Source organism: Uranotaenia lowii, chromosome 3, assembly GCF_029784155.1.
Source record: "Uranotaenia lowii strain MFRU-FL chromosome 3, ASM2978415v1, whole genome shotgun sequence".
Taxonomy (NCBI): domain Eukaryota; kingdom Metazoa; phylum Arthropoda; class Insecta; order Diptera; family Culicidae; genus Uranotaenia; species Uranotaenia lowii.
This window is the reverse complement of record NC_073693.1, coordinates 21,782,507-21,807,170: the sequence shown is the minus strand read 5'-3', so window position 1 is coordinate 21,807,170 and position 24,664 is coordinate 21,782,507. Positions and strand designations below refer to the sequence as shown.

The window sequence follows — 24,664 nt, the reverse complement described above, 5'->3', positions numbered from 1 at the left end:
AACAGCAACAACTGTTTTCAAAGTTGTCCGAACAGCTGGATGCCACTCAGCGCTGTTTTAAGGAATTGTCCCGTGATGATGTTGCCCTCGAATCACTAGCGAGTAACATCACAGAGTTCAACTACGATCCAGACCAGGGTTGTACCTTCGATGCCGTTACTCCGAGCTGTTCGACAAAGATGCAGCGAAACTCGACGACGCTGCAAAAGTGCGGCTTTTAATGAGGAAGCTAAGCCCCGCCGCGCATGATCGGTACACTTCGTTTGTCCTTCCAAAACTGTCGAAGGAGTTCAGCTTTGCGGAAACAACCGAAACGCTGAAAAAGCTATTCGGATCTCCTGTCTCCGTATTTCATCGGCGATTCCAGTGCCTTCAAACGGCAAAAGAAGATTCGGAGGACATTTCGGCGTATTCCTGTAAAGTGAACAGAATGTGAAGAACATTTTAAATGTCTGATATTTGTTTGTGGATTCAAATCGCCCAAAGACACTGACATCCGGATGCGCTTAATAAATAAATTAAACGAATCTGCTGATGTGACGTTGGCGAAAATTGTGGAAGAAAGCCGGAATCTCATGAACCTTAAAAGTGATAATGTGATGGTCGAGAAACTCTCATAACCGGCTTGTTCACTGAGTTCACTAGTGAATAAAAGTGAAACAAAACTACCACCGATCAACCGCGGAGTCCCTGCTGGGCATGTGGAGGCATGCACTTCGCGAAGGAGTGCCATTTTCGGGATCACCAGTGTCGTGAGTGCGGGAAAAAAGGCCACAGGGAAGGTTACTGTGCCTGCTTTCTCGGGAAATCGGCTGGAAAACAAAAAAGTGCAAAACACAAGAAGTCAACGAAAGTGGTGTCGATAAACGCAGTCAACCGCAGTAGGAAGTATGCGGAGGTGTTGATAAATAATGTCCCAGTTCGGCTGCAGGTCGACTCTGCTTCGGACATAAGTGTAATCACCGAGGCATTGTGGAAGCAGATCGGCAAACCTGCCGCCCACCCACCATCATGCCAGGCGCTAACAGCATCGGGCGATACTCTACCGCTCGCTTCGGAATTCTGGTGTGATGTAAACATAAACGGCACTTCCAAACGAGGTTTATGTTACGTACTGGGTATCCGTACTGGGCACCGATTGGATAGAGATGTTTGGCTTGTGGGACGTCCCGTTTAACACGTTCTGCAACCAAGTAACCAGCAGCACATATCCAAAATCGTGGCAGATTTGCAATCAAAGTTCTCCGAAGTGTTCACCAGTCGTATGGGTCTGTGCACCAAGACCAAAGTGCAGTTGTCACTCCGTGGAAATCCAAAACCAGTGTTTCGTGGTAAACGCCCCGTATCCTTCAGCATGGAAGGTGTTGTTGAGGATGAAATCCAGCGCTTAGTAAATCTCGGCGTCCTGCAACCGGTCGATTTTTCGGACTGGGCCGCGCCGATTGTGGTCGTCCGCAAACCAAACGGTACCGTTCGCATCTGTGCCGATTTCTCCACAGGACTCAACAGTGTGCTGGAAGCAAATCAAAATCCACTTCCTCTGCCAGAGGATATATTCACCAGCATGTCCGGTTGTCGATTTTTCACTCACATCGACCTCTCGGACGCCTATCTCCAGGTCCAGGTGGACGAAAATAGCCAGCATCTCCTCACCATAAACACCCACAAAGGTTTGTTCCGCTTCACACGACTGTCTCCGGGTATCAAATCTGCCCCGGGAGCATTCCAGCAGATAGTCGATGCCATGCTAAGCGGACTTCAATGCACTCGTGGCTACTTGGATGATCTTCTGGTTGGAGGAAAATCGGAGGACGAACTGAACCGGAACGTACACCAGGTTCTAAGCCGACTCCAGGACTACGGTTTCACGGTTCGCATTGAAAAGTGCCGGTTCAATATGCGACAAATCAAATATCTGGGACAGATCCTCGACACCGATGGTATTCGGCCCGACTCGGATAAGGTTTCCGCCATTGCAGCAATGCCAGCTCCGCACGACGTACCGACACTCCGCTCATACCTGGGGGCGGTAAATTATTACTCCAAGTACATCCCCGAAATGCGCCAGCTGAGATTTCCCATGGACCAACTTCTGAAAACAGGAGTCAAGTGGGAGTGGAGTGGCGCGTGTCAACAAGCGTTCGACCGATTTAAAAAGCTTCTACAATCGCCGCTCGCTCTCACCCACTACGACCCGAAGCAGGAAATAATAGTCTCGGCCGACGCATCATCAGTGGGCATTGGTGCACGAATCGCTCACCGTTTCCCCGACGGGACTATTAAAGCTGTTTGTCACGCTTCCCGCAGTTTGACCCCGGCTGAAACCAATTACAGCCAGATCGAAAAAGAGGGTCTAGCTTTGATTTTCGCCGTGACACGCTTTCATCGAATGCTGTTTGGGAGGCACTTTACTCTCGAGACGGATCACAAACCACTGTTGGCCATCTTCGGATCCAAAAAAGGAATCCCTATCTACACAGCCAACAGACTGCAGAGGTGGGCGTTGACATTGTTGCTGTACGACTTCACCATACAGTACGTTTCGACTGATAGCTTCGGGCATGCAGACGTTTTGTCTCGGTTGATCAACACGCACATTCGACCAGACGAAGAGTTTGTTATTGCGTCAATTGAGCTGGAGAAGACCATCCATTCCGTCGTTCAACAATCCTTGGAGGTGTTACCGTTAACTTTCAAGGCTATTCAAGCGGAAACACAATCCGATCCGATACTCAAGCAAGTTCTACGTTTCGTCCAGCAGGGCTGGCCGAAAAGCAAATCGGATCTCAGCGACACACAACTCCAGCAATTCTACTTGCGTCGCGATGGTCTGTCTTCTTCTTCGGGGTGCCTGACATATGGAGAAAGATTAGTTATTCCTGTAAAATTCCACAAGAAAATTCTCCACCAGCTGCACAAAGGCCACCCAGGTGTGGATCGAATGCGTTCGGTCTCCAGAAACTACGTGTATTGGCCCGGTATCGACGACAGCATCGCTCAACTTGTTCGCGCTTGCACCGAGTGCGCTAGTGTAGCCAAAACCAACAGAAAAACAACTCTTGAATCCTGGCCAGCTCCCACCAAACCCTGGCAAAGGATTCACATCGACTATGCTGGGCCAGTCGATGGTATGTATTATTTGATTCTCGTCGACGCATTCAGCAAATGGCCCGAGGTAGTCCCAACTAAACGGATCACTACGGCTGATACTCTCATCATCCTCCGTAGTATTTTCGCCAGATTTGGCATGCCGGAAACCCTGGTTAGCGACAACGGTCGGCAATTGGTCAGCGAAGAATTCGAGCGATACTGCGAAGTGAATGGAATTTTGCATCTGAAAACACCACCATTCCACCCGCAGTCTAACGGACTTGCTGAACGTTTTGTCGACACGTTCAAAAGGACACTGAAGAAAATTACAGCAGGGGGAGAGGTCCTAGCAGAAGCCATAGACACTTTTCTTCTTTGTTATCGCTCCACCCCGTGTCGCGGTGCACCGGATGGAAAAACGCCAGCTGAAGTTCTTTTGGGTAGGCCAGTGCGCACGTCTCTCGACTTACTCAAACCACCGTCCCAGTACTTTTCGAAAACCACCAAGCAAGATCAGCAGTTCAATCGAAAACACGGTGCCAAGGCCAGAAGCTATGAACGTCAGGACCTGGTCTGGGCAAAAGTCTACGAAAACAACTCCTGGTGCTGGGAACCGGGTCAAATTTTAGAACGAGTAGGAAATGTAATCTACAACGTATGGCTCCCACAGAAATCAAAACTAATTCGATCGCACTGCAACCAGATGAGGCAACGGTGCGAGTCTGCAGAAGAATCAATTAAGTCCAAGTCCTCGGCCAGAATCCCACTATCTATTTTACTCGATTCTTGGGGTTTGTCCGAGTCGAATTCGGTTCCAGAAGACAACAACGAAGTTCGAACTAATTCTGGTTTAATACCTGCTCTCGTACAACAGGAAATGGAATCAACTACCAGACCACATCGTAGGCAGCCTCACCCAGCTAATCTGCTCATACCTCGCCACTCTTCGAGGACCAGAAGAGCGCCAGTGCGTTATGAGCCGTATCACCTGTATTAAAAGGGGGAGGTGTTGGGTGGACCCCTCATCCGAGCCATGGTTACCCATCGGTGACTCATCATGTGACAGACGTCACACTGAAGGAAGTCGCCATCTCTGTCGTGTAGGAGTACTGTCATCGAGACACGTTTTAGAAGCACATTATTATACACCAGTTTATCGGCATGAGTCCACTTAAAGTTTTTAAAATTGTTCGTTTTTAATAAAGTTTATTTTGTATCTCTTGTTGCGTAAAACCAGCTTTTCATTTCGCAACAGTCCTAAATGCCTCCCACGAAAATTCGCGGGAAGTCATGAGGCCGGCTTCATTGAGGGACGGTCTACGATGGACCAAATCCTCACATTACGGTAAATCCTCCGTGAACACCAAGTCTTTACGCACCATCTATTCATCGACTTCAAAACCGCAAACGACACGATCGATCGTGACGATCTGTGGAAAATCATGGACGAGAACGGCTTTTCCGGGAAGCTGACCAGACTGATGAAGGCGGCGATAGATGTAACGCAGTGCTGTGTGCGGATTTCGGGTGAATTGTCAAATTCATTCGGACCGCTCAGGGGGATTTTCAACGTGGAGCTAAAAGAGGTGGGCAAAATGCGGGGCACGACTTTTAACAGATCCAGTCAACTTATCTGCTTTGCTGATGACATTGATGTAGTCGGAAGATCATTTGCGGCAGTGGAGAGGATCTACCGCAAACTGAAACGCAAAGCAAGAAGGATTGGGTTGATGCTTAATACGTCCAAGACGAAGTATGTGCTGGCCCGAGACTGACCATATCCGCTTGTGATGAGGAACTAGATGTCGGCTTCATTCTGACAACTATTTTCGGTTCCGCTCGACGAGAGCTTTTGTGTGGCATCAAACTTCATTTGCTACTGTTGCTCTTGAAGACCTTAATCTTGGGGACAAGAAACAGACGAGACGACTTGCAAGAGTAATTGTTTATTACGTCTTACTTCTACAATGTACAAGTTTGGTACTAAATTGTTACGGCTTCCGGTGTGGGGTGTTTTTCACTTTTCGCTTTTGTTTTGTTTGAAATTTTGAGTTTTCTATTGTCTATCCGGTCATTTTTGTTTATTTTTGATATGATAATTTAGAATTTTCGGCAGTTTTTATAAAATTTTACTCATTTTTGTCATTTTAGTGTTTATGTTATTTATTTCAGTTTTGGCATCTTAGTTATTTCTGTTAATATTTTTCACGTTTGTCTTTTGCTATTTTAAATACTTGTCGCGTTTTCTCATTGCTGTGATCTTTGTCAATTTTTTGTAGGTATCAATTTTCATATTTCAGCAGTTTTGATCATTTTGTTCTTTTTTAATTTATTTTTCTTACTTCTTCACTTTTGTTATCGTTGTCTTATTTCAGTATTTTTGTCGTTTTGATCATTTTTATCTGTTTTGGCATTTTGATTCAGTGACTTATTTTTCGTCATTTTTATCTCTTTTGTGCCATTCGTCCATTTTATGATTTTGCCGATTTTAGTTATTTTAGTCATTTTTATAGAACAGTAATAATTGATCTGAACGCATTCTTACACCCAGCGAAAAGTAGTACCATCATGTCACCATCTACCGCCCAGTTAAGCGGTTTTTCAACTTCAAACATGTAGAATAAAATAACGACGGCAGATTTTTATGCGCGTTCTTTTGCAATACATATCAAAACTGCTCTAGTTTCATTAAAAAATTTAGTGGAATGCGAAAAATGTACGCTTTTCAAAATAATTAACTAAATTTTGGGGTGTTCCACTGGCCCTATTACCGCCCACTCGACTTTTTCGGGTATCGATAATGTTTTCTTAAGGAAAAACTATCTAACAACACGGAAACTGTTCTTTTTAGTGTTTTCCATGTACACTGAACCAAATCTGGAAATAAAATCTACTGGGTCATTTCAATAATTTTTAGAGTTAATCGCTCAAATACAAAGTAATGATTTATCCTGTACAAGTTATTGCAATTTTCAATAGATTCTGCAAGTGTATTTTGTTGATGAAAAACATACTAAAAATTATAGGAAAATCTAATGAATACCATGAGCTTTATAATCCTAATCAAATGTATCAGAAAATCCATTAATTTTCAAATGTTTATTTTTATATAGAATTTATATTTTGCATTCATGTGTGCATTTTTGTGTAGTGTGTCTTGAATGACTGAAAGAGTTCAGCGCATCAGCTTAAAAAAGTAAAACTAACAATTCCGCAAAACTCCGTGAATTTGGCCGGAAAAACCTTAACAGCAGTGAAAGATTTTCACACCGAGGCCGTCAACGAAGAGAGTGATAAAGGTAAGTGAAAAAACAGATTTAGAGAAATTTCATTTATTTCTAACCCCCGTTCAGTTCGACAGATTCCACCATCCGACCGGACAAAAACCGGAGCAGTTCTAGCGGAAACAAGCTGAACACTCCGCCGGAACAACCAGCACCACATCATCAAGAGTCGCAGTCGCAGCAGTAAACTTGGCGGAAGAAAAACATTTCAGCAGCAACATGTGAAAAGGGTATAAAAGACAAAGTAAACAAAACCGGTTTTCAGTGGATTCTAATAGCCCAATATAAGCTCTACTTAACACAAAAACCGTTTTTAGTTTTTCAGTTTTCGTAAGATTTATAATGCAGTTTGAGTAAAGGATCTAAAAAATTTAGAGCCATAAAATGACATTATCCTCACACAGATTGTTTTATACACCCTTCACTCCACAACAAAGCAAACGGTCTAGATGCAAAACATTAAAAGGGGAAGAATGCGGAAGCTATTCACTCACTCCTATAGCGAGAACCATAAGCCTTTGTCAAAAAATAGGGGAAATTTTATCTCCATCTCACTCACACATATGAGACATACAGTACAAAGCGAAGGGTGTATAAAACATTTAGACGAATTTCATACTCCAGCTAGGGTCTATAAACAATTGCGGGCTATTTTTTCATGATAACACCGTCGTATCGATAAAAACATATCTAAAATGATCCTTCGCACCGTTTTAACCATAAAGACTTGGGAGATTCCTCGTGAATTTTAATTAGCGATTTAAAAAAGATTGCAAAATTTTCAAACGCGTTTTTCTCGAAACGTCATAAATGAACATAGACCCTTTTCTCGTGTTGCTGCTGATTTGTGTTTTGGTTTTGTTCAAGTGAACAGAACACGACTTCCTGGATCGCACCAAAGTAATCTACGATGGCTCCTAAATATTCTTCCGAGGTAATCTCTTGGCAGTAAAACAGGTAAAAGTTCGCAATTTTCTTTACATATTTTATTTTTTCTTTAAAAGGAGCACCACAGGCGACGAAATCAGGGAATCTGACAGAAGAAAAAGCTATTCCTTTTCGGAAGACCCGAACGTTAAGAACTGCGGGAAAAGGTGCGGATGCAATAGGATTGTTCATTCACCCGAAGTTAACATTTTTTGGCGGTAAAGTTGTAAATTTGTATTATTCAATCATATTTTTAGTTTGTTTTTGTTTTTCAAGGTTGCACTTCGCTGTATCAGCAGAATTTTATCATTCAAGAGTCCCCAGAATAGGCTCCATAGGTTACGAAGACTACCGCGTAGTCCACCTTCTGGTACTAAATTTGTAAATTTTATAAACTTTTATGCTATTAATGTTTAATTTTTTTCAAGGTAAGCTCCCAAACGTAGCGTTGCTTGATCTACTTTGCCAGAAGCACCTTCATTGATACAACAAGGTGGTGGCAGCAAAACTCTAAAATAAGTTCGAACACTTGCTCGGTGATAAATGCTGCAGGGGTATGTAAAAACTTTTACTATGTAGTTATAACCAAAACAGTTCTCTATCTTAATCCTAAATTTGAATTTGTTTCTAAATTTTGTTCTTATATCTCTCTAATGTTTCGTATTTGATTTGAATACAATAGAGGAATTTCAGAGATCAGAATTAAATATAAACAATCGTGATTTCAAAGTAGTCTATGATTCCTTTGAATTCAGCCACAGTATTTGAAAAACTCCAAATACTAGTATTTCACTAGCTACTTGCTAGCACCCTCAGTGGGTTTTTTTTTATTTATTAATTGATTTATTCATTGATACTAGTATTTGGGTTTTGCAAACACTGTGGCTGAATACCAAGGAATCATAGACTACTTCGAAATCGTAGTTTTATTTCTCTGTGGTTTCTGGTGGAGGTGGAATCTAGTACCGTTTGTAATTTTGAGTCCAAATCTAAAATTGACGGTTCTGAACTATGATAAATTCACTGTAATCTGTAATTAAGATTAGAAAACTGAGAATGGTTCTGTAATCTTATTGGGATAAAAGTTATTTCCCATAAATTTATCATTCAATATGTATTTTTATAATTTTCATGTCGTTGTTTTTATTTCTTTTTATTACTATCCAGGTCCACTATGATCGTTCTGCTATGTAGCTTTTCTCTGCTTTTCGAGATTTTTCACATCAATCTGAAGCATCAAAATCAACGGCAGCTGCAGCTCCGCATCAAATACGCGTCAGGTTTTTCGCAGTCATCATATCTGATGGTAAAATGTGTAGATTTATCTTATTTTGTTGTAACATAGTTCTTTATAGGTAAAATTGTAAAATCTAAAGTTTTTGTGATTAATAAAATATTATAATGCTTCAAAGCCAGATGTTTCATTTTTTATAACAAATCAATTTAAAATTGAAAGAAAAATTAAATACATTCATTTCATTGCCCAGAATAATCATTTTTATCAAATTACGACTAAATTACTTTCACTGGAAATTCCTATAAAATTTATCGTAACGCAAAACTATAGTGCGCAAAATTTTGCGCTCTCTATAAAAAGTATTGGATTTTCTAGTAGTGCAAAAATACTAGAATTCCCAATACTGTTTATAGCCCGATTTTGCTCAGTGTAGCGAGCTGTCAAAACCATATTTTGGATCTTGAGACAAAACATTTTGTGAAATTTTTCCCGCAAATTTTGTACAAGTTTTAACAAAGTGCGTTGACTGACAAAATGACGATTCCCGGCAAACAGCCTCAAGTAAGCGGTTACTTTCAGCGATAAAACATCATTTCCTAACATAATCCAACTAAATGCTTCTTACAATTTACTCATTTGACACAATACTTGCGTTAAAAACAAAGAAATTGTGCGTGACCGGTCATTAGGAACCCACACTTTTTTTTTATACACCAATTACCGCCCATCATTGAACACTTGAAAAAACAACAACTATTGAAAAAATCGAAAATTTTCCGATGCAAATCTATTCTACGAAAATAAAACTATCGTTGCAAGTCAATTTTAGGTCAAATAGGTACTATCTAGTAAAAAAAAACCCTTTTTGCCCTAGGAGTACAGTAATGCTTAGTTCGCTAACAGGCGTCGAATTCAACAATTTGACCGGAAACCAAAAACCAAACATTTTATTCCTGGCTATAGTTAGCATAATTCAGTGAAGTTTTTTCTGTGAAATGGTCGAACAATGATGCCGACAAAGAACACAGGTCTTATTTTTGGAGAAAACATCCCAGCTTTTTCAAAATACAAACAAAAGTGTGATTTTGGGCGGTAAATGGTGTCTGGGCGGTGAATGGTGACTTGATGGTACCATTGAGATAAAAAAAATACATCTTTGTTTCAAAAACCTTGTGTACATTGAAACAAAATCAATTTTCTTTGATTCAGGTAAATTATGTATTGAACCGAATTTATTTTTAATTAAAACAATGTACCAAGTCTTTAAATCAAAAGATTTACCGTGAACGGCCCTAATTCTGCGCAGTTAAGGATTTTTCAAATATTTTAAGTCATAAAAAAATTACCTTTTCCTGCTCGTGTTTGTAGCCCAGACTACGATAATTCTTCTGTCCAGTTTGATTTGTCTATGCAGCAGGAAATTCGTGGAATCCCGGATCCGCATCGTCCACTTCTGATTCCAAGAATTTTCGAAGCTAAATATAGACACGTCGATGCTGATAAAATGTACTTTACTGATGGATCACTTATAGAGGAATCAACAGGATTTGGAGTGTTCAACGAAATATCTAGCGCCTCTTACAGCCTCGATCACCATGCTCTGTGTATATAGCAGAGTTAGCAGCAATTCATTGGGCTTTGGACAGTATCGCTTCAAGGCCAGTCGGGCACTACTTTATTGTAACGGATAGTCTGAGTTCTGTTCAAGCAATTCACTCAATAAAACCGGGAAAGCACTCGCCATACTTCTTCGAGAAGATACGGGATAGTTTGAGTGCTTTATCAAAACGTCGCTTTACCATCACCTTTGTTTGGGTTCCCTCCCATTGTTCGATAGAGGGTAATGAGAAGGCAGACTCTCTGGCAAAGGTGGGGGCGATGGAAGGTGACACGTATCAGCGTGAAATCTCCTTCAACGAATTTTACTTTTTAGTTCGAAGAAACTCTCTTGTCAACTGGCAACGCAAATGGGACGAGGATGAGGATGGTCGGTGGCTGCACTCGATTATCCCAAGGGTAAGCCTTAAACCATGGTTTAATAGATTGGACCTGAGTCGGGATTTTATTCGTATATTTTCCCGTCTCATGTCCAATCATTGTTCCTTAGACGCGGTACTCTATCGTTTTGATATTGCTGGCAGCAATTTGTGTAGTTGCGGCCAAGGTTACCACGACATCGAGCATATTGTTTGGTCGTGCGAGGTCCATCTTGTCGCTAGAACGAATTTCATAGACTCCCTTCGGGCCCGAGGAAAACCACCCTATGTTCCAGTGAGAGATGTGCTGGCAGTGATAGACTTGGACTACATGTTCGAAATCTACCTTTTTCTAAAAGCTATCGATCTTCGTCTATAATTTCTTTTTTATTTTCATATTTCCCTTTCTATCTTCCTTTCTCCTCTCACAAAGTGTTAAGTTAAGAAAACAATTGTAAACAACAAAATCGGTTTTGGCTCCTTAAAGCCTAAAGGTATGAGCCGTTTCAAATAAAGAATTGTTAAAAAAAAAAAAAAAATAAGTCGAGAGGATCGATCCAACAATGAAACGCTCTTCACCAAACAAAGACCAGCATCACTAATGTTTGTTTCCATATGAGTACGTTCAAAAATTTTGATTGGCAATTTATAAAGTATGTTTCACATAGAATCTGGTCACATCTTTTCATTTACTGCAGCGCCCCTAGTTGTCACATCGCGAATCTATTGACAGTGTTTTGATCCGGATAGTTTGTTTACTTAGTGGTGAAAATTTCATCAAGATTGAAACAGTCAGTCAAAAGTTATCGACGATGGACCGCGAAAGGAGGGAGAAAATTCTGCACACTCACGTAGAGAAACCGGCGTGGTCAGGGGTAAAGATCGCGAAATTCCTGAAATATCCAAAATCGACTGTAAATTCGGTGCTGCAACGTTACCGGGAGACCCTTACGGTGGATTGAGCAAAACAAACCAGGCGTAAAAGTGGAACATATAACCGGAAGTTGCGAGCAAAGGTAATTCGATCAGTTCACAATAATCCTGGAATCTCCTTGCGTGATTTGGCGAAAAAGTTCAAGACGAACCACAGTATAGCTCGACGAATTTCTTTGCGAGAAGGCTTGTGGTCGTATCATGCAAGCAAACACCTCAACAGGACGCTAAAACAAAACCTGGTTGCCAAAACCAGGGCAAGGAAGTTGTACGAGAAGGTGTTGGCCAAGTACAACGGATGCATTTTGATGGACGACGAAACTTACGTCAAAATGGATTTTGGACAAATACCCGGTAACAAATTTTACCTTGCGAAGCGTAAAGGAAAATAGGAATAAATTAGCTCGTGAGTTGATGATTTGGCAAGGGACTAAGATTTTCATCACTGGGGACACAATGAATGGAAATGTTTACGAAGAAGAATGTCTTCAGAAGAGGGTTTCGCATTCATTCGGTCCCACAAAGGTCCGGTGAAGTTCAGGCCGGACCTGGCAAGCTGCCACTACAGCCGGGATGTCGTTAAGTGGTATAAGGAGAACAAGATCGATTTTGTTGAAAAAAGTATCTATCCACCAAACTGTCCGGATTTTCGTCCCATCGAGAAATATTGGGCAATAGTTAAAGACAAACTGAAGGAATGTGGCAGAACCATGAAAAAACTAGCTCAAATGGAAATGTGGTGGAACAAGATGGCGAATGAGGTTACCAGCAGTACTGTGTTTTTCCTTAAAGTGCAATAAAAACCCTACAAAATGACATTTTTACTTTTGTTGTTCATTATTTCTTTGCGGAGATATGATCAATTTTATCCGACCAGATTCTATGTGAAACAGACTTTAGCTGTTAATGAAAAGGTCATTTTTTTAGGCGGGGAGATTCATGCCGGAGACGACTTCACGGTGTGAACCAAAACATTGTTTATTGTTTAAGCTTTTGCTACTGTGGATCCATATATCCTACATACACCCCTAAGCCCTTAAATCTACCTGGGGCTCCTGACCTTGGAAATCATAACAGTCCCAGGTCCACGACGATTGAGTTGGCCTTTTTTTCAACTCCAAATTCCAAAACTCCGATTGTCTTCACCGGATCTGGGACACAGAACAGCTACTACAAGAAGGGCGACAAATTAGACTGTGAGAACTACCGAGCGATCACTGTCCTAAATAAATGCCGCCTACAAAGTGCTTTCCCGAATCCTACTCCGCGACCTAAAGCCACAAGCAAACAAATTCGTTGGAAGTCATGAGGCCGGCTTCATGGAGGGACGGTCTATGACGGACCAGATCTTCACATTAAAAAAACGAACACACACATATAGGATCTCTGTGAAACTTCATGTTTCTTTGAAGAGATCTAAATTCTACTTAAGACTAAGCGTACATCTTTCAAGGATATAATGGCTAGCATTTTACTAATGCTAACACCACAAACCCACAGAAAGTGTACTAATGTTTGCCGTAACTAAGACTTGATCTCATGACCTCCGGCTTAGAAGACTTGAACGCTATCCTCTAGGCCACGGTCGGCGGCATTACGGTAAATCCTCCGTGAACACCAAGTCTTCACGCACCATCTATTCATCGACTTCATAGCCGCATACGACACGATCGATCGTGACAAGCTATGGAAAACCATGGACGAGAACGGCTTTTCCGGAAAGCTGACCAGACTGATCAAGGCGACGATGGATGGAACGCAGTGCTGTGTGCGGATTTCGGGTGAATTGTCAAGTTTATTCGAACCACTCAGAGGGATGTTCAACGTGGAGCTAAAAGGGGTGGGCGGGGCACGATTTTTAACAGTTCCCGTTAACTTACCGCTCGACGAGAGCTTTTGCTTGGCGTCAAACTTCATTTGCTACAATGTACAAGTTTGGTACTAAATTGTAACGGCTTCCGGTGTGGGGTGTTTTTCACTTTTCGCTTTTGTTTTGTTTGAAATTTTGAGTTTTCTATTGTCTATCCGGTCATTTTTGTTTATTTTTGATATGATAATTTAGACCATTTTCGGCAGTTTTTATAAAATTTTACTCATTTTTGTCATTTTAGTGTTTATGTTATTTATTTCAGTTTTGGCATCTTAGTTATTTCTGTTAATATTTTTCACGTTTGTCTTTTGCTATTTTAAATACTTGTCGCTTTTTCTCATTGCTGTGATCTTTGTCAATTTTTTGTAGGTATCAATTTTCATATTTCAGCAGTTTTGATCATTTTGTTCTTTTTTAATTTATTTTTCTTACTTCTTCACTTTTGTTATCGTTGTCTTATTTCAGTATTTTTGTCGTTTTGATCATTTTTATCTGTTTTGGCATTTTGATTCAGTGACTTATTTTTCGTCATTTTTATCTCTTGTGCCATTTGTCCATTTTGTGATTTTGCCGATTTTAGTTATTTCAGTCATTTTTATAAAACAGTAATAATTTATCTGAACGCATTCTTATCGAAAAAAAAACCCAGAAAAGGTTTTAATTAATTTTTGGTTTCGGAAACTAGCAACGGATGTTTTTCCCTCAATATTTAAGAAGAATTTGAATACAAAAATGGTTATTTAATTTCTTTTTAAATCAAGCGTAAGCTTATAAACTACTAATGCAAAAAAACTTTTCTTCAACTGTATATAGGGTATTTTCTTCTTCGATTTTAAATTCCATTCCATGAAAACCTCCACCAAGTTTTGAAATAAGTTTATACTTTGAAGAAATTATTATAAAGAAATTTGTACAAAAACTGTCACCGTTTACTCTTATAGCTAAATTTGTTGGTTTTCCTATTTCAAACTTCCACGTGTACATTCAACAGCTGGGATGTATCGGGCGCTCGCCCAAGTCGTGTCAATAGCTTTAAGTAGGTGCTCACGAACCAGAACTGGAATGATGCTTTCCTATAAAAATAAGATTAAGATTATTGCAAGTCTTAGTTATAATTAGAAGTCAATTACCACAATTGGTACTCAAAGTTTATCCTCCGAAAAGTGCCGTAGAAAAATCTACGCACTCCTTGATGAGCCGAACCCAAGGCAGCAATGGCGCCACGAGCCATTACCTTCGGGCGATCCACTGGATCGCCGTGATCCCTTGCAATCGATCTTATGGTGTTTAAGTTCCTTGAAATTTAGAAAATTGTATTTTACTGGACTAAGGTTGAATTTTTTAAATTACCTTATCACAAAAATGATGTTCCTAGGCATACTCCTCAGCGTAGTCATCACCTTGTCGAAGTGTTCTTTGGCCTGTTTGGTCATGTAAGCTAGATCTGCGTCGCTGAGACGAGTCGATAAGCGGGAGCCCTTTAGTTCTAACGGTCGTTGTAGCAGAATTTCTGCAAAAGTCTTGTAATCCTCAACGTTCAGGGCCTGCGAATATTTCTGCATTCCAGCATAGTCCTTCAAGACGATGGCCTCCCAAAAGTGGGCCAAATTTTGACGAACTTCGATGGACAGATTACCGTACAGTCCATGGTCAAGGAGGACGAGCTGTGGTTGATTCGTTGAAGGGTCTCGGCGAACGAAAATGTTACCCGGATGTGGGTCGGCGTGCACAAAACCCGTTTTGAAAATCTGTTTTGCAAAGGCCCTAAATAGTTGACTGTCTAGTTGGGTGAGGTTCACCTTTTGTCGCCGAAGTTCATCTAGGTCACTAATTTTACAACCGTCGATGAACTCGGTGGTTAAGACTCGCTGAAAGAAATGCGAATTATTTAAATTTAATAACTTTTAAGTGATGGCCATTACCTTATTAGTATAATCCCACAGCACTTTCGGAACGTAGACATTCTTGAACTGCTTCATATCCTTAGCACAGCGTTCTGAATTGCGTCCCTCGTGTTCGAAGTCCAGTTCCTCCCTCAAAGTGTTCTGCAAGTCCCGTATAATCCAACCGAAGTTATAATTCTTGTGCATAATTGCAACCAAATCCTGCAGAAACAGAATTGTCCTGAGGTCCCCATTAAAGCGTTTTCTCAAATCTGCGTACTGCACTTTGATGGCCACTTTTTGACCCTCTTGCGTTGTTCCTCGAAAAACCTGGGCCAAACTGGCAGCCGCTATCGGTTCATAGTCAAAGTGCCGAAACATTTGCTCCGGCGATTTGTTGAAATCATTCTCGAATAGCTTCCGAACTTCATCCGGTTTTCTGACTAAACATTTATCTTCCAATTGACGCAGCGTTTGTATGTATTCTTTGGGCAGAATATGATTCAAAGCTGCCACCCCTTGTCCCAACTTAATGTACAACCCCCCATTGGCCAGACAACCCTCCAGTATCTTGTCGGCCGATCTCTGGTGGACTTGAGACAAAATTTCCTGATAATCTTTTTCCGATTCATGCTTACCCCAAAGCGTCCAGCTATAATCCAGCGAAATGCTTATTCCTATCTTAGAAGACCTCAGAAACCTTATCGCACTATCTACGTTTTCGAAATCGTTGACAATCCTATCGTAGGCCACGGCGCCTATACCCAGGCCACCGGTCGTCACCGATAAGAGCCCAATTTTCGTCCAACTGGGTTTGGGTCTGACAAAGGTGGCCAATTTTCTCCGGACATTCCCACACGGCTTCCAGTGGTGGTGTAAACGGAAAAAAGCCTGGAAGTTCATTAATACCGCACGCGGAAAAAAACACGGCCAAGTAAGAAAAATGCCGCCTCTCAACTGAACGCCCGCCCATCCACCCACATACGCAGCTGATTTTGACACCACCCCACGCGACCGCCTCCCAAACTGCTCGAATCAGCATAAACTGCAGGAAAAAAATCTCAAAAGTACTCGAAAAACATCAACTTTTCTGAGATGTGAGCCGTCTTGGTAAAGGGTGTTTTGATCGTTGATAATTCCGTAGCCACCCTAATAACGTGTTTCGAAAAGATTGCTGTTTTTCTTGGCTGTTTTTAAGAAATTCTTAATTCCAGTATTTTGAATAACACTCAGAATTGTTTGAAAATTTGGTATGTGATGTGCAGAAATAGATGAAGATATTGCCATTTGCTACTGCAAAACATCATAAGATCTTTTTTGTACGATTGTGTGTGGTTTTTACAAAATATTCACAAACGGTTTTATTGATTCTAGTTTTCCGACTTTAACGATGGTTTGCATAGTACCGACCTGTGGCGTGGAGCAATCCAGTGGAGATCGAATGCGGAAGCTACCTCGACATCCGGAACTGGCACATCGATGGCTGCAGGCAATAGAGATTGGCTGTCAGCAGCAAAACATTCCATGGGATCGTGAGAATTGGATGTCATGGGAGATTTGCGACACTCACTTCGATGAACACAATCCTCTATACTCTTCCGGATGGTATCTTGAACCTTTAAGATTTTACAACAGGTAAAGTGTTTGCTTGTCTGATAATACTCTCAATAAAAATTATCTTTTAATATTTACTTTTAGTTCAGGAGAAGCCTTAACTGTAACGTCATGCCGACTTTGCTTACAATTTTATCAGTATAATGAAGTTATAGATTATGTGGATTATTATATGAAACTACGTTCTCCTGAATTGTTCAATTTGAGGTCAATTAACAAACTAGTTGCCTCAAGTAAAAATCTTTCCAGATTTATTTGCCTGGAATGTGCTGCCAAACTTGATATACTCCAATCGGTTCTTCTATTTTTCGATCATTCTTATAAGTGTTTTGAATCTCTGGAAGAATCTCTTCACTTGATGAATCACGACAACAACTTGAAATCTGAAATTGAAAATGGCCTTACTGAAGGCTCGTTTTTAGAAGAAGATAGACAGTTACAGCTGGAAACAAGTGAAATCACCATCAAAGATGAAATTCCTGATGATAAAACGACCGACTATGATCAGGAGACAGAAATTGCAACTGATGAAACGATCACCAAAGCTGAAGGTCTACTATCTGTTGAATCTACTTCTAGTTTAAGAAACCACGAAAACTCAGTTGAAAATAAATCAACAGCGATTGAATCGTTCAGCTGCTCAGATTGTGGTAAATGTTACCCAACAAAACTTAAACTTAAACGACACAGATGGGACAGACATTCAACAACCCGTCCACTGGTAATGTATGAATGTGAGCTATGTAAAATTAGGCATACGAAGCTATCTGACTTGGAAAGCCACATAAATCAGGATCACGGTAGAGAAGAATATCCGTATTTGTCGTGCAAGGAATGTACGAAAACATTTTCCTGCCGGAAAAGTCTCGTTCGTCACAGATTATGCCACACAGAGGGCAAACATCGATGTGACATATGCAACAAATCGTTTATTTTTAGAAACAAAATGTTAAGGCATCGTAGACAGCATACCAATGAACGGAACTACGAATGCGAGATTTGTCACAAAAAATATGTAACGAAAAGTACACTGAAACATCATCATCTGGAAACTCATACTGATGAGCGAAATTTCGCATGCTTATCCTGCGATAAGAAGTTCCTTTTAAAGAGTCGTCTGGATTATCATACTGCTATACATCACACAGAACCGACTTTAGAATGTGATATATGCAGTAAATTGTTCAGTACTGAAAATAGATTGAAAATCCATCGTCGGACCCATATGGAAGCATTGCCTGAAGAAGAACGTATCGTCTTCGAATGCAATCAATGTGGAAAAAAATATAGCAGAAAGTATCAATTGACAAAACATCAAGCAGATGTTCATAACACAGATCGTCCTTTCAAATGTCCAATATGCGGAGAAGGTTTCATAAATGATGATTGTTTACGTTTGCACATGCTGGTGCACGATAACTTTAAGTGTGATATTTGTGCCGAAAAATTTAACACCAAAGGCGGGTTGAAAGACCATCTTGCACGTCACTCGGACGAGCATAATTTCTGTTGTAATGTATGCGGGAAAACCATGAAAAAGAGAGACTCTTTGCGGGTGCACCTGTTGAGACACACGAATGAACGCACATTTGAATGCGAAGATTGTGGGAAAAAGTACAAAACAAAAGATTGCTTGCGAAATCATCGTCGAAGAGCATGTCGAACTGTTCCAGCTCCTCAGCAATAGATGGACACAGATGTGTCCCGCCGTAAGCCTTTCGACAGTTAAGAATTTAAAGTGATTTAAGAACGGTTTTGTTTATACCCCAAGTGATTTGTAAATTTATTCAATTTCTAACCAATTTTGTGGGAAAGATTTCAATTTATTGGAAAGAAACTGCCCTCGCCAATATTTCGTATTTTTCGGTTAGCTGGCCATATGAACCACAACGTAGATCTAGTTACATAAACTACAAACGCAAAGAAAAGGATAGTTTCGAATTCCACCATAATGTCATACTTAAAAGGAGAAGGAACCATAAGTTTGTACCTCTGTAAATCTTAAACTAAGCTAGATGGACTAAAACTTAAGGGGAGATGAACCAATGCATAAACTACTAAATAGGTAAGATTGGTCATTGTCATAACTAACTTTTTTAACCCTTTAGAAAGACACCTATGGCTTCGCCAGTAACAGGTGGGAGTCAAATACAATGCCTAACTACTTGCCACTATCGCAAATTTTCTGTAATTTAAACCTTCAAAACCTTTTATGTTTTGCTAAAAAATTAACAGAAGTTTAGTTTTATGATTACAAACGACTTTTTTTTTCTACGGAAAACTTTATCATTGAGGACTTTTTTTAATGTTTTTTTTTCAGAAATCGTATAACATGCACAGAGGATAAATTTGTTGTTTTTTACAACACCAACCATTTTTCCCCAAAACGTTGAAACATTGAGACTGACTCATTGCTTTATTTTTATATAGGATTATTGTTAAAAATATTCCACAAATAGCCGAGGTATTTCAGCTTATAGAAAAAGTAAATATAGTAAGCATATTTTTCAATATGTATAACACCGCTTTGAGACGGGGATTTCTCAAACAATCAATCCAGAATGGATGTAATTTCTGACACTACCAAAATGATAATTTTCCAAAATTATTATTTTTATTATTTTTCTATTTTTCCATATTTTTTAAGAAATGTTCAAATAAGGTAGTGTCGACTGCCGATAGAGCCATATTAGATTTTTTGTGACGTCACAAAAACGATTGTATCGAAAATTTCAAAGAAAAGAATTCCAATTTAATTTTGATCGTGTTCTTAGGCCTCCATTTCATTATGTTATGAAGTTTTTTGAGTAACATGTTTTCAAAATGGAAAATTTCCAGCAAGTTCTTTGAAAAATCAACAAAAAAGGCAAGTTTCCTACGCGAAAATCAATTGGACAAAAATTATGTAGTTTTTCACGTAGCAGCTTAGTGCAGATTATTTTGCGTGTATGCAAAAAAAAAAGCTCTAAGAAAGAAAAAAGAAGAAAGTTGTTGATTGAAGTTTTCACAAAGTTCTTCGAAATAAAAATAAAAATACTCGGAACTATTCAGTAAGATCGTTTGTAGTTCCTACAAAATACTAATTTAACGATGGTTTGCATAGTACCGACCTGTGGCATGATGCAAACCAGTGGTCATCGAATGCGGAAGCTACCTCGACACCCGGAATTGGCACATCGATGGCTCCAGGCAATCGAAATCGGCTGTCGTCAGCAGAACATTCCATGGGTTCGTGAGAATTGGATTTCAGCGGAGATTTGCGACGGTCACTTCGATGGAGACAATCCTCTATACGCTTCCGGAGGGTATCTTGAACCTTCACGGTTTTACAACAGGTAGTGTTTTCATGTCTGGAGAAACCCTGAACTACAATTTTATTTATTTTTATTTCCTTTTAGTTCAGGGGAAGCCTTATCTGTAACGTCATGCCGACTTTGCTTACAATTTTACCAGCATAATGAAGTCACAGATTATACGGATTATATGACACTACGTTCTCCTGAATTGTTCAGTTTGGGGTCAATTAACAAATTAATTGCCCCTAGTAAGAACCTCTCCAAATTTATTTGTTTGGAGTGTGTTGCCAAACTCGATATACTAGAATCGGTTCTTCTATTTTTCGATCATTCTTATAAGTGTTTTGAATCTCTGGAAGCATCCCTTAACTTGATGAATCACGACAGCAACCTAAAATCTGAAAAGAGAAATGGGATTACTGAAGGCTCGCTTGTGGAAGAAGACCGACAATTAGAGCTGGAATTAAGTGAAGTGATGATTAAAGACGAAATTCCAGATGATGAAACTAACAACTTTCTTCAGAAATCAGGAATTGCAAGTGATGTAACGATCATCAAAGCCGAATGTGTACCATCTGTAGAATCTGCTTCTAGATTTAAAAACTACGGAGCCAAAGTTAAAAAGAAACCAACCACTGAAGTGATTAGCTGCTCAGAATGTAATCAATGTTTCGCCACAAAATATAACCTTAAACGGCACAGATGGTTCAAACATTCAGCATCAAAGAAACCCAGCCGACTGTTGATGTTTGAATGTGAATTATGCAAAACTAAGCATATGAGGCTATCCGAGTTAGATAGTCATATAAAGCACGATCACGGTGGAGAAGAATATCCGTATTTGTCATGCAAGGATTGTACGAAGACGTTTTCCTGCCGAACGAAGCTAACTCGTCACAGTTTATGTCACACAGACACAGGAAAAAATCGGTGCGATATATGCAACAAATTGTTTATTTCTAGATGTAACATGCTTATGCATCGGAGACACCATAATAAGGAATGGAACCACGAATGCGAGATCTGTCACAAAAAATACACAACGAAAGAAATACTGAAATATCATCAGAAAAAACATACCGAGGAGTTGAATTACGAATGTCTATACTGTGATAAGAAGTTCATTTTAAAGAGACGTCTGGATTATCATACTGCTATGCATCACATGGACCGGAGTTTTAAATGTGATTTATGCAGTAAATCGTTCATTACTGAAAATCGATTGAAAATTCATCACAAGACCCATATAGACCCATTGCCTACAGAAGAACGTATCAGCTTCGAATGCAATGAATGTGGAAAAAAATTTAGCACAAAGTATCAAATGAAAATACATCAAGCTCATGTTCATAGCACCGAACGTCCTTTCGCTTGTCAGATCTGCGGAAAACGTTTCACAACGAACAAATATTTACGTCAGCATATGGTGCTGCATAATAACGAACGGAACTTTGAGTGTGATATTTGTAAAGAAACATTCAAAACAAAAAGCGTGCTAAAAATCCATATGGAACGGCATTCGGACGAGCCTAAGTTCAGTTGTAATTTGTGCGGTAAAGCCATGAAAACGAAAAGCTCTCTGCTGAAGCACATCAAGAGACACACGAATGAACGCGAATTTGAATGCGTAGATTGTGGAAAAAAGTTTAAAACAAAGCAATGTTTGGGAAATCATCGTCGAGTAACATGTAGGCCCGTTTCAGCTTTTCAGCTGTAGACGTCAGCCAGAGTGGCTGGCCGTAAAGTCTTTCGCAATTGAAGAATTTAGAGTGTCCATACTATTGACTGGTGATTTGAAAATAATACATTTCCTTAGCTATTCCGTTGGACAGATTTCGATTTATTGGAAAGAAACTGTCCTGGCAGATATTCCGTTATTTTTCGAATAGCTCATATTACTGGAGTTTTGGATAGAATTTGACTTATTTTGGACCGGATATATATTTTGTGCCACCTTGCACCACTCTTCTCCTGTTTTCAAAGATGATGAGAGAAACATGAGCTATCAAGGTAAGTAAGATACATATTGGCTCACCGACGTACTGGAACCTTTAATTTCCGCTTAGCGTTAACGGTTAACGTTACGGAATAGGCTCTACAATTCGTAGTAGTCGAGCTCCATAGGTCGAAGGCTGGATTTGCCATCGATATACTCCATGTTTATCTCCCATGTGTAGTTTGTCCACTATTGATCTCTCTGTTGTTTCTCTTTCACCACCAGCACACCACCCACCGACTCGGGATTTTAGCTGAGCGCGTATCCTTGATCGATTACTTCAGGCTTGCCGTTACTTACGGCCAAATAAAGAAACTATCAGTGCTGCCTTCTGAGTTCGCCTTGGTTACCAGAAAATTATCAAGTTTGGACCCATATTACACCTCCCAGGACGTATATTACCTACACCTTACAATCAGAAAATAGCCAAATACTTTGAAATCCAATCCCCAGGTGGCCTCAACAAATTAGGTATTCAAAGCAACAGTTCAAGGGAATAGAAGAACGGCTGTTGAAACGCGTTATGGCCGGGTAATAAATATTGGTTTGTTTGGGATTTTAAGCTTTGTAATGCATACAGTTGAAGCAGTCGCACATGTTATATTGCATTACCCACGACGATTCAGCGGGTTTAGAAACGTTCAATCGTTTGATGGTAACTTCGAAACATTGATTGAGTTATCCATAACAAGTAATATTCAGCTATTTAGGGAGGCCTATAGCTAATAAAGTACAACAGAAGCTTGATTTATAACGACAAAGCCAAAAACAGATCACACAACAAGATGAATGGACTGCTGGGCATATAGTCTTCGTCACTGGTCTGCGTTAACCTGTAAAGCTATACACCCAAAATAATTTTCACTTAAAAAATAAGTGACATCTGTAGTAAATTCTCGCCATACGTAATTTCATTTGAATTTTTTAAGTGATGGGTCAAGTGAATTACACTATGACGTTCGAGTGAAATTTATCTGAGTTTCTAAATAAGTTTCTAGTTAATTATCTCTCGCGTTTTCAAATAAAAGAATATTTATAGAACAGCAATACGATTTCAAATACTTACATTACGCTTTCTCCATAAATTTATGGCGAAAGGAAAATTCCATCGTAATCCCAAGGCAGATCGGTTACTGCGGATAATGCGACTTCTAAATCTTCCCTGCTGCAAACCAGAAAATCTGTCCAGTTCAACCCACAAGCTGAAACATGATAACACCATTAAATAACTTTTCCTTGCATCACGTTTAACACAAACTACCGCCAAAATCGCCTAGTGAAGAATTGGGAAAATCCAAATCCAGCATAAGCTTTAAACGCTGCTCTTTGCCATTTTGAACTCTGAAAATAAACACAACCGACCCTACATTCACTTGAAATTCAAGTGATGGGGAAGTGTATATTTTTTCTCACTTCAAATTCAAGTGACAACTGAAGTGAATGTGGATGAATTCACTTGAAATTTAAGTGACTGCCAAGTGAAATGTATATGTCGCACTTGAATGGAAGAAAATCACTGGATCCTTGTTTTTAAGTGAAAAATCATGTGTATTATAAGAGTGGATTTGGGTTCAGTGTACAAGAAGAAGAAGTTGTTTGTTGATCTTTTGAGTAAATACGAACCTCTACGAACGATAGTTTCTCCGATATTGACGATGGTTTGCGGTGTTATAGAGTTTCATTTTCTGGCCAAAATAAACTAAAACGAAGAAGAAGACGATGGTTTGCATAGTACCGACCTGTGGCGTGGAGCAATACAGTGGTCATCGAATGCGGAGGCTACCTCGACATCCGGAACTGGCACATCGATGGCTGCAGGCAATCGAAATCGGCTGTCAGCAGCAAAACATTCCATGGGTTCGTGAGAATTGGTTTTCAGCGGAGATTTGCGACGATCACTTCGATGAAGACAATCCTCTATGCCCTTCCAGAGGGTATCTTGAACCTTCACGGTTTTACAACAGGTAGTGTTTTCGTGTCTGGTAAAACCCTCAACCAATTTTTTTTTTATTTTAATTTCCTTTCAGTTCAGGGGAAGCCTTATCTGTAAAGTCATGCCGACTTTGCTTACAATTTCACCAGCATAATGAAGTCACAGATTATACGGATTATATGACACTACGTTTTCCTGAATTGTTCAGTTTGAGGTCAATTAACAAATTAATTGCCCCTAGTAAGAACCTTTCCAAATTTATTTGTTTGGAGTGTGTTGCCAAACTTGATATACTAGAATCTGTTCTTCTATTTTTCGATCATTCTTATAAGTGTTTTGAATCTCTGGAGGCATCCCTTAATTTGATGAATCACGACAGGAACTTAAAATCTGAGAATGGTAATAGACTTACTGAAGGCTCGCTTGTAGAAGAAGACCGACAATTAGAGCTGGAATTAAGTGAAGTGATGATCAAAGATGAAATTTCAGATGATGAAACAAACAACTTTCTTCAGAAAACAGGAATTGCAAGGGATGCAACAATCATCAAAGCTGAAGGTTCACAATCTGTAGAATCTGCCTCTAGATTTAAAAACTACGGAGCCACAGTTAAAAAGAAACCAAC

The 24,664-nt window shown here is 39.8% G+C and overlaps 4 protein-coding genes across 7 annotated transcripts in view; 3 read left to right on the top strand and 1 right to left on the bottom strand.

Moving 5' to 3' along the window:
• Window positions 1-18,616, top strand: part of LOC129758269 (oocyte zinc finger protein XlCOF22-like) — a 63,373-nt gene extending 44,757 nt beyond the window's left edge. Inside the window, exons 1-3 of one of the 4 annotated variants that reach the window (XM_055755748.1) lie at window positions 8,984-9,099; window positions 16,575-16,835; window positions 16,899-18,616. In XM_055755748.1, coding sequence (XP_055611723.1) covers window positions 16,591-16,835; window positions 16,899-18,501 — 1,848 coding nt within the window. In that variant the 5' untranslated portion in view covers window positions 8,984-9,099; window positions 16,575-16,590 and the 3' untranslated portion in view covers window positions 18,502-18,616. The other 3 variants (XM_055755746.1, XM_055755749.1, XM_055755747.1) reach the window with 3 other exon arrangements.
• On the top strand, window positions 221-6,561 carry LOC129752028 (uncharacterized protein K02A2.6-like). Its single transcript, XM_055747818.1, has 6 exons — window positions 221-416; window positions 873-1,159; window positions 1,205-3,992; window positions 4,346-4,435; window positions 6,342-6,389; window positions 6,452-6,561. Exons 1-6 carry the CDS (start codon window positions 221-223, stop codon window positions 6,559-6,561), a joined length of 3,519 nt encoding a protein of 1,172 aa, XP_055603793.1.
• On the bottom strand, window positions 12,878-16,712 carry LOC129758271 (uncharacterized aarF domain-containing protein kinase 5). Its single transcript, XM_055755752.1, has 4 exons — window positions 15,240-16,712; window positions 14,668-15,185; window positions 14,448-14,612; window positions 12,878-14,390 (listed from the first exon to the last, which is right to left on the bottom strand). Exons 1-4 carry the CDS (start codon window positions 16,101-16,103, stop codon window positions 14,282-14,284), a joined length of 1,656 nt encoding a protein of 551 aa, XP_055611727.1. The 5' UTR covers window positions 16,104-16,712; the 3' UTR covers window positions 12,878-14,281.
• Window positions 12,919-23,822, top strand: LOC129752027 (oocyte zinc finger protein XlCOF6-like). The gene is made up of 4 exons (XM_055747817.1): window positions 12,919-13,208; window positions 19,881-20,149; window positions 20,213-22,120; window positions 22,332-23,822. Exons 1-3 carry the CDS (start codon window positions 13,134-13,136, stop codon window positions 21,825-21,827), a joined length of 1,959 nt encoding a protein of 652 aa, XP_055603792.1. The 5' UTR covers window positions 12,919-13,133; the 3' UTR covers window positions 21,828-22,120; window positions 22,332-23,822.
• The last annotated feature ends 842 nt before the right edge of the window (window positions 23,823-24,664 follow it).